The 9,284-nt window shown below is 63.0% G+C and overlaps 2 protein-coding genes across 4 annotated transcripts; both read left to right on the forward strand.

Annotated features, from left to right (window-relative positions):
* The first annotated feature begins 408 nt into the window (after positions 1-408).
* SLC22A18AS (solute carrier family 22 member 18 antisense) lies at positions 409-3,774 on the forward strand. The gene is given in 6 exon segments (XM_032268482.1): positions 409-518; positions 670-737; positions 2,322-2,607; positions 2,609-2,830; positions 2,832-2,887; positions 2,890-3,774. Coding segments are annotated over 6 exon segments (822 nt in total). The 3' UTR covers positions 2,970-3,774.
* A 1,549-nt stretch (positions 3,775-5,323) lies between these two features.
* On the forward strand, positions 5,324-8,097 carry CDKN1C (cyclin dependent kinase inhibitor 1C). 3 transcript variants are annotated; one of them, XM_032268400.1, is made up of 4 exons: positions 5,324-5,494; positions 5,680-6,614; positions 7,157-7,292; positions 7,384-8,097. In XM_032268400.1, exons 2-3 carry the CDS (start codon positions 5,690-5,692, stop codon positions 7,285-7,287), a joined length of 1,056 nt encoding a protein of 351 aa, XP_032124291.1. In that variant the 5' UTR covers positions 5,324-5,494; positions 5,680-5,689; the 3' UTR covers positions 7,288-7,292; positions 7,384-8,097. The 3 variants fall into 3 exon arrangements, with proteins under 3 accessions (XP_032124291.1, XP_032124292.1, XP_032124290.1); XM_032268401.1 differs by lacking the exon at positions 5,324-5,494 and having other exon boundaries at positions 5,642-6,243; positions 6,280-6,614; XM_032268399.1 differs by lacking the exon at positions 5,324-5,494 and having other exon boundaries at positions 5,642-6,614.
* Positions 8,098-9,284: the final 1,187 nt, after the last annotated feature.

Below are 9,284 nucleotides of genomic sequence, written 5' to 3' on the forward strand. Positions count from 1 at the left end.
GTGTGTCCTGCGGCTTGGCAGGAAGGGGAAGAAAGGCCTGGCAGGCTGCCTGCCATAGGTCCCTGCATGTCCTTGAGACCCTCCCCTGTACCTGCCTCTTAGCTCGGATTCCCCTTCCTAGCCCAGAAAGGGGCTGTGTGGAGCCCAGGATGACCAGTGACCCTGGGTTTCCTGGGACATGCAGTGCTGAAACCAGCAGTCTCAGGCAGGCTGGGATTGGGGGCCCCTCTCTTCCAGACCCCGAGGGTAGCAGCCCCGGGCGGTTCTGGAGCAGGGGTGACTGTTCCCTATTCCCACTGGGCCTCCCCTCAGGGCCTGCCCAGCTCCACCCATCGGTTCCTGGGGAGTGAGGACCCCCAGCCTGAACCCTCAGCACAAGGCAGTCCCTGTAATGAGAGCTTGTGCGGCATGTGGCCGCGTCACCGGAGGGGGGCCGGCACCTGCAGAGGACGTGCCTGGCAGCCGCCCCAAGAACAGCCCGTCCTGGGGGGTGGGGCGAGCCTTGTGCACGGGAACTGGTGCGGGAGCAGCTCTCCTGGCCCAGCATGGCCCCCGCCTAGTGTATAATGAGCTGCCTGTTGCAGGAGTGGGGGCCTTGGGTTAATCTGTCACTCCCCATGCCCCTGGGGCCTCTGGGCTGGATGACTCCCCACCCCATCTTATGGACAGGAAGGTGGAGGCTCAGGGGACAGGGGTCTCTCGGGCCTGTCCAGGGCTGTCTGAGGACCTGCTGCTGGGTGATGGCATTTAAGGTCTAATGGGTGGTCCTTCCAGGGTCCTTCCGCTGGCCAGGGTTGTGCCCTGCACAGATGCCCAGGCCTGGCTCAAGGGCTTGGGTGGTGGATGTCCAGGGGAGATTCCCAGGGCCCTTGACTTCTGTGTGCTCCTGCTCTCCTGTCTCCTGCCAGAGGTCCTATGGAGGGGCTCGGGCTGGCTGAAAGGCAGAGGCAGCCCCAAATCTCAGTGGTCTCAGGCAGGTGGCTTCACCTCCGGGAGCCTGAGTCCCCTCCCTTGCAAAATGGGCATGAACACACCTCCTCTCAGGGGTCTGGAAGGATTAGATGAGGCAATGAGCCCAGCTTTGGGTTAGGGCAGGGCCCTGAGCAGCACAGGATGAAGCCAGTGAGTATTACCATCGCTAATCATTTCCCTCTGGTACTCTCCAAAGCACACCACCTGGAGAGCAGCTGGGGAGGCAGCCAGGAAGGGCACAGACACCTCTGGCAGGGTCCTTGCGGTGCTGCGGAAGGGCAGTGCTGCTGAGGGCAGGCTCTGGGCACCCGGATCTCTAACGGGCCCTGGAGCGGCACGGACAGTTGCAGGTGGTGTCCAGTCCTCACCTCTCCTCCCATCTTGACCCTGTGCCTGCATTCTTCAGCCCTTTGTGATCGATGGATGATGTGGGCCCATGCTTAATGGAACATTCTTTGAGGACTTTGTTTGTTTGAAAGGCAGATAGCTCAGGGCTTCAGAACCCAGGGAACAGACCTGAGGCAGTTTTCACTGAGTCAGAGAGGAGAAAAGAGCTCCCGGGCTGTCCTTGGTTCCTCCCTGATAGGGGCAGTTGGCCCTCTGGCCGGATGTCCTGTGTCCCGGAATCTGGGTTCCCTGGGGCTCTGGGGTAGGGAGTGGGCCTGGCCTGACAGGCGCCCGTATCTCTGTGAAGCCACCTGCGGCACCCATTCCTGATGGGACTATGAACATGCCATCAAGGCAGCTGTACAGCTGCCACAACCACGCCTGGGAGAGGGAGGCCTCCGGCGGCCGCAGAGGCACTGGAGTGGAGGTCATCCACCAGAAAGCACATGTGGCCGAGGAGGGGGCTTCCTGGGTCTACCCCGGGCCTGCTGCCCATGGGCCAGTGCATTCGGCTCTGTCACCTCAGTTGTGAAGTGGGCCTACGACACTGGCTGACCACCCGTGGGGTTGTGGCAAGGACTGGCCCATGGGTGGTCCCTGGGAAATAGCTGGTTTAGTGACTCCTGTGCAAAGCTCCACCAGGGCTGGGCCCCAGGCTGCTCTGGCTTCTGGAGCCTTCGCAGCAGGAAGGCACAGTGGTCAGGCTGCAGGTGAATCCTGCCTTGACTGCTTGTGCAGCATTTTGTTTGTTTGTTTGTTTTGTTCTGCGAGGGTATCTTGCTCTGTTGTCCAGGTTGGAGCGCAGTGGCACAATCACGGCTCACTGCAGCCTCCACCTCCTGGGCTCAAGCCATCCTCCCACCTCAGCCTCCCGAGTAGCTGGGACCACAGGCACACACCACCACACCCAGCTATTTTTTAAATCTTTTGTAGAGGGGGTTTCTCTCTGTTTCCCAGGCTTGTCTGGAACTCCTGGGATCAAGCAAGCCGCCCGCCTTTGTGTCCCCAAAGTGCTGAGGGTGTAGGTGTGAGCCCGGCTGCAGTTTTTAATTGTCTCAAGCCTTGGTTCCTTATCTGTCAAAGGCCAGCTGAAATCTACCCATGCCTTCCCTACGTGTCAGAGTATGTGACGCCCCACTGTGATGGAGAACCCTACATTTCTAGTGGGTTAAGATGCAATCAAACTTTATTCCTTCTGCCCAACACAGGCAATGCCGAGGGCAGAGGGTGGTTCTCTCCTGGGGGCCCGAGCCTCCATCTGGCCAGCAGAGGGCGCAGAAGGACTGCCTAGGCGGCTGGGACGTGACAGCCTGGAAGTGGTGAGCAGCGTTCTTGAAAACGTTCCCGGCCAAAACGGGTCCCGAGGCCCACTTGTGTGCAAGAGAGCTGGGAAATGTCTTTCTGTGTGCTCCGAGGAGAATGCAAAGGCTAGTGGATGTCCTGCCTTTCCTCTGCTGCAGAGGCGCCCCCCCATTTGCAGGAGCTGGGGCACTAGCACAGCACAGCCCACCCCTTGGGACCAGCACCCCTCCCCAGTTCTACTCTCTGCAGCAACACAGAGTACAAATATTGTTCCTTTGGTTTCTTTTTCCCCTTTGGATACATTTTAAATGACAAAAATAGAGCTCGATGGTTGCACCCAGACAGATGTTTGCTTCTGGGCTGGTTGGGTTGCAGGACTGGGCCCCCTCGCAGAGCCTGGAACTCCCAGCCCCCAGCTCCTGGGGTGCCTTCCACCAGGTGTGTCCCTGGCTTGGGCTGGCGGGGCACAGTCCCCGCTCCTGGGATGTGCAGTTTTAATAAGCTACTGGGTACCACCCTTGATTGAATTCAGAGGGACAGACTTAGAGCAGGTCACCTCTCGACTTCTAAAGAGGCCAAGACGGGAGGAGTCCTCACAGCCCCGAGTTCGACTCTGTAATTAAGCTGGTAAAGTGGAAAAATAAAAGCAGGGAACCTAAGTGGAAAGCAAACCAGAAAGCCAGGCAGCCGGGAGCTTCTGAGCCGAGCCTGCTTCCTCCCAGCTGTGCGGCCTCAGGGGCCGACGAAGTCTCTTTGCTGCTTTTGCTGCTTTTCTATAACACAGGGCGAGGCAGCTACACCCTCCGAGGGGTGTCACTAGGGCCAGCGGGTCTGGATGTTTGGAGTGTGGGTGTCTGAGGGCCACTAGGTCACTACCCACTCTGGCCCTTTGCTCCTAGTCTCTGGGGAGGCAGTGGTACAGGGGCAGGGGCCTGACTAGACCCTGCCTCTTTCTGCTCCCAGGCCAGTTGATATGAGCCCTGCTTCAGGGGTTCACAGGGCCTGCGGAGCCTTCTTCAGCTTCTCTGTTTTCCTAAAATAAAAATTGTAACATCTGTGCTTGTTGTGGGAAACTTGGAAAATGGTGCACAGAGAATATGAAATCGACATAAATCCTTGCATTTGGTTCTGCCATCCAGGGTCCCGGCCCCTCTCCTGGGTTAACGCCCTGTCCAGGACAGCTCTCCCCCCTCACTTCAGATCTCACTTCCCCCAGACCCAGAAGACCCACCCTGCTCCCCTAGCGGCATCTGCACGCTGTCACAGCATTTCATGGGGGCTGGGGTGTCTTGGGACTCAGAGGCAGGCTGCTTGGGGTTCAAGGGGCCTTGCCGTCCCTCCCTCCCAGATGTCTCTGGCTGCTCACAGGTTCACTGGAGACAGGGGCTCAGAGCTCATGGACTGCTGGACCCTCCAACAGGTGTCTGACAGTCCCCCCTCTCGACCTGGATGGCTCCCAGTTTGAGGAGGGGGCTCCCTGCCTCATGGTAGGTGGGGCAAAGGGGAGAGAGCGAGAAAGAATGGTCTCTCTGGGTCTGGTCTGGCAGGGGTGAAGCAGAGTGTGTGTGTGTGTGTGTGTGTGTGTGTGTGTGCGCGCGCGCTTGCGCGCTTGCACGACCAAGGTCTGTACCAGGAAGGGCTGCAGGTGGGGGAGGGGCATGGTCCTTCTCAGCCCCTTCCCCTATGACCTCAGGCAGATCTTTCACTTTTACCCAGTACAACAGCCTCCAACCAGCCTGAACAGGGAGATCCCGGGGCTGGAGTGGTCTGGCCCAAGGCTGCGGGGGGCCGGGACCCCCGACAGTGACATGATGGGCACAGCCCAGTTTGGGCTAAGCCTGCGTTCCATCTACTGGGCAGGGTGGGCCTCCGCAGATAGCGGCTTCTCTCTCCAGCCCCAGGGGGCTGGAGGGAGCCTCTCCAAGTGTCCTACACATGGTCCCTCCGGGAAAGAGCGGAGCTGACCCCGTCCCCCCTCCCGACTCGAGGGCCTTCGGGCCAGCAGGTGTGTGAGGGCTCCAGGTGCGCGGACCCCTCGAAGGGACACAACCCAGCAGCAGCAGCAGGCCGCGCGGGGGCAGCCGAAGACCCCGTCCGGCGCAGGCCGGGGCCGAGCTGGCAGCGGTGGGTCCAAGTCCCGTCAGCTGGCGCAGGAGGCCCAGGGGCGAGCACGGGACGGGGCTGGGCGCCGGGGTCCGGACCGGGCCGGGGTCGAGCCGGGCCTGGCCGGACACCGGACCCGCCGGGAGCCGGCCCCTGTCGCGCTGGGCCGAGGCCCCCGCCTGCAGACAAAGGAGCCGGTGGGGGGCGGGCGCGGGGGGGGGGGGCGGCCGGGGGGGATGGGGCGAGGGGGCGGGGCGTCGCGGTGTCACGTTACCGCCCGCAGCGCCCTTTAACTCCCGCCCCCGCCCCGCTCACCGCCCCCTTCCCCTGCTACAGCGCGCTCACCCCGCGGCCGCCAATCAGCCGCGCGCCCCGGCCGCGCGCCCCGCCTCGCCCTCGGTGGGTGTGCTCGCGACCAATGGGCGGCGCGCGGGGGCCGGGCCGCGAGGGGGCGGGGTGGTGGGGCGGCCACCAATCGCCGCGGTGTTGTTGAAACTGAAAATACTACATTATGCTAATCGCGGCCGGGCCCGCGCGCACGGGGGTGGGGCCCGCGCGTATAAAGCGGGCGCAGGCGGGCTGGGCGTTCCACAGGCCAAGTGCGCTGTGCTCGAGGGGTGCCAGCCAGGCCCGAGCGAGCGAGCTAGCCAGCAGGCATCGAGGGGGCGCGGCTACCAGCCCGACCAGACCAGCGAATTCGACGCAGGAGAGTGTTCGACCCGACCGCCAGGTAGCCGCCGCGCCCGCCCTTCCGCCGCGTCCCCCGCACACGCAGCGTCGGGCTGTGCGGGGTCTCCCTTGCGCCCGGCCTCCGCCCTCTCCTCCTCTCCTCTTCCCCCTCTTCTCGCTGTCCTCTCCTCTCTCGCTGCCCGCGTTCGCGCAGTCCCTGGCCATGTCCGACGCGTCCCTCCGCAGCACATCCGTGATGGAGCGTCTTGTCGCCCGTGGGACCTTCCCAGTACTTGTGCGCACCAGCGCCTGCCGCAGCCTCTTCGGCCCGGTGGACCACGAGGAGCTGAGCCGCGAGCTGCAGGCCCGCCTGGCCGAGCTGAACGCCGAGGACCAGAATCGCTGGGACTACGACTTCCAGCAGGACATGCCGCTGCGGGGCCCCGGACGCCTGCAGTGGACCGAAGTGGACAGCGAGTCGGTGCCCGCGTTCTACCGCGAGACGGTGCAGGTGGGGCGCTGCCGCCTGCTGCTGGCGCCGCGGCCCGTCGCGGTCGCGGTGGCTGTCAGCCCGCCCCTCGAGCCGGCCGCTGAGTCCCTCGACGGCCTCGAGGAGGCGCCGGAGCAGCTGCCTAATGTCCAGGTCCCGGCCCCGCCGTCCACCCCGCCCCCAGCCCCTGTCCTGGCTCCGGCCCCGGTCGTGGTTCCGGACGTGGCTCCGGTCGTGGCTCCGGGTCTAATCCCGGTTCAGATCCCGGCTCCGGTCCCGGCTCCAGTCGTGGCTCCGGGTCTGATCGCAGGTCCGGTCGCGGCTCCGGTCGCGGCTCCGGTCGTGGCCCCGATCGTGGCCCCAGTCGTGGCCCCGGTCGTGGCCCCGGTCTTGGCCCCGGCCCCGGCTCTGGCTCCGGCCCCGGCTCCGGTCGCGGCCCCAGCCCCGGCCCCGGGCCCAGCCCCGGGCCCGGTTCCGGGCCCGGCCTTGGCTCCGGCCCCCGTCCCGGGCCCGGCCCCGGACGCGGCGCCTCAAGAGAGTGCTGAGCAGGGCGCGAACCAGGGGCAGCGCGGCCAGGAGCCTCTCGCTGACCAGCTGCACTCGGGGATTTCTGGACGTCCAGCGGCCAGCACCGCTGCTGCCAGCGCCAACGGCGCGGCGATCAAGAAGCTGTCCGGGCCTCTGATCTCCGGTGAGCCCCGCACGGCCCCGCCCCGGCCCGGCCCGGCCCCGCTTTGTCCGGCCGGCTGGTCTCCCCAGCCCTCGGGGGGCCTCGCTGGGTTCCCGCCTCCTCCCGTGGCATTAAAGGGCCCGCAGCGCTCAGGGCGCGGCTACGCCCGCACCCCCCTCCCTGCCCCCTGGTCGTGCCCTCGAGCGGCTTGCGCGGGCGGGGTGGGAGGAGGAGCCCCGGCCGCGACCCCCCGGGAGCGTGGCCTTCGCCTCCGGCCACGGGAGACCCTCCCCGGGCTCCGCCGAGCGTCGTGATAGCGGCGCGGAGGGGGTTAAGCACGGCGGCGGCCCCGGGGGGCTTGGCCGCGGGACAAGGGGAAATGCTTACACAGCACATTGCGCGGCGACGTAAACAAAGCTGACCCGCCGTAGACCTCGGCGCGGGCAGGGACGGCGCCCCCACCCCGGCCGGCCCTCGGCCCGAGCCCCAAGCCCTCTCCCGGCCCCCTCTTGGGTCTCCCGGCCGGCCCCGCCCTGACCGGCCGTGCGCGCTGTCGCCCGCAGATTTCTTCGCCAAGCGCAAGAGATCTGCGCCTGAGAAGGCGTCGGGAGATGTCCCCCCGCCGTGTCCTGCTCCCAGCGGCGCCCCCGGCGTGGGCTCGGTGGAGCAGACCCCGCGCAAGAGGCTGCGGTGAGCCAAGTGAGTACGGTGCACCTGGGGGGGCACGGGGGGCCGTCCCGCGGGGTGCTCTCGGACTTTGCTGACCTCCCTCTTCTCCCCACCTCTGCAGTTTAGAGCCCAAAGAGCCCCGAGGGAACCTGCCGGGGCAGCGGACGTTGGAAGGGCGCTGGGGCCTCGGCTGGGACCGTTCATGTAGCAGCAACCGGCGGCGGCTGCCGCAGAGCAGCGTTCGGTGTTTAAATTCTGAAAACTGTGCAATGTATTGATTACGTCTTTTTATATCTAAATGTATTCTGCACGAGAAGGTACACTGGTCCCAAGGTGTAAAGCTTTAAGAGTCATTTATATAAAATGTTTAATCTCTGCTGAAACTCAGTGCAAAAAAAAGAAAAAAGTAAAAAAAAAGTAAAAAATAAAAAAAACCATGTATATTTGTACAAAAAGTTTTTAAAGTTATACTAACTTATATTTTCTATTTATATCCAGGCGTGGACCGCTCTGCCACGCACTAGCTCGGTTATTGGTTATGCCAAAGGCACACTCCATCTCCCACATCGTCCCGTTATTGACAAGTGTATAACTTTATTTTCATATCGGACTCTGGGGAAAGGGTCACTCACAAGCTGTAGCTGCCATACACGCCCACCTAGCTTGCAGTCTCTTCGCGCTTTCGCTCGCTCTCTCTCTCTCTCTTATTATTACTGTGTTTATCTTAAACTTGAAGACAAATCTGTTAAAATGGTTCCTGAGCCGACTGTACCACTGCCCCGGCCCCCCGTCCGCCGGGTTCTAAATAAAGAGGCCGAAAAATGCTGCAACTCCAGTCTGTTTGTGCTTGTGCCTGCCTCCAGCTCCCTTCTCCTGCACCCCCAAAAGCTGGAGAGCTAGAATGCAGGAGAGAGCAGGCCAAAGTGGGCATCCCCAGTCCATCCAAAAGGGGAAGCCTCTCTCCCAGCTGGGCCTGGCCCACTCCCACCTGCTCCAGTCCCCTTATCTCAGGAGGGGCAGCTGGCCGGCACTGCACCCCGCATTTATCACCTTCCACCTGCGGGGCTGCAGAAAGACAAGCGTGGGCTTCACGTAGCCCCAGCAGGCAGGCAGGCAGCACAGCCCCTGACTTGCTGCCCAGACCCAGGCTTGTTTCGAGGAAACCATGGGCAACCCCTCTTCCCCCGCTGATGGGCTCAGCCCCTACTAGTTTGAGGACACACAGGGGTGTGGGGGTGGGGAGCAGGGCTCTACCAATACAGATCATCCCTCCAGACTTCAGGCCTCGCACCAGGGTCTCCCTAGGTCTTGCCACAAGACAGCCAAAGCGTTCAAGGTCTATTCACACCTGCAGTGGAGGAGGGATGGCCTCGAAGCCTCTGAGGGGAGGGAGAAGTGGGGGGACAAAGGGAAGGCGCCCTGGAACCAGGAGGGCATGGGGATAGGTGGCTTCTGATGCCCAGGCTTTGGTGGAAGAAGTGGAGGCTGTGTGCGCCCCCTGCACCCACACCGTCTGCCCTAGCAGCCCACTAGTTTCAAAGCCCTCTCTTAGTAAAAGAGACTTTTTTTTTTAATAGCTGACCTATAAACCTCTGAAAATTATGGCTTACAATGGAAAGGGTGACGTAAAATAGCAAAAACAGAACGGCTAGCAGTATTTTTGCTGGTGCCTTGGCCCAGGGGAAGAGAACTGGTGGACTCTTGTGGAGCCCTACGTGACAGTTGCTGACTCCCCCCAGCCCCCTCCTCCCTGGTCAGGGACAAAGGGGGGCCGGACTCGAGATGCTGGAGATGTATTTAGACATATAATTAACTGAGCCTCCCCAAGCTGCCTGGAAGGGCTGGGCGAGGAGGGCGATGGGGCTGGCCTGGAGGCCCAGCTGGGGCCAGACTCTGGGAAATGCCCCCGGGCCCTGAGAGTGGCAGGCCCTGCTGTTTCCGCTCAGCAACAGGGACTTTCAGCTGATAACGGGGACCAGGCCACGCAGACCTGACTTCAGCCTTCAGACCTTTCCTCTAGGG

This window comes from Sapajus apella, unplaced genomic scaffold, assembly GCF_009761245.1.
Source record: "Sapajus apella isolate SASKATOON/1434 unplaced genomic scaffold, GSC_monkey_1.0 scaffold181, whole genome shotgun sequence".
NCBI lineage: Eukaryota > Metazoa > Chordata > Mammalia > Primates > Cebidae > Sapajus > Sapajus apella.

What these genes read in the sequence shown, in the direction of transcription:
- CDKN1C (XM_032268399.1), top strand. Translation starts at nt 5,657, where the DNA reads ATGTCCGACGCGTCCCTCCGCAGCACATCCGTGATGGAGCGTCTTGTC. An exon ending in GTCCGGGCCTCTGATCTCCG is followed by an intron (nt 6,615 to 7,156) that starts GTGAGCCCCGCA and finishes TGTCGCCCGCAG; the next exon opens with ATTTCTTCGCCAAGCGCAAG.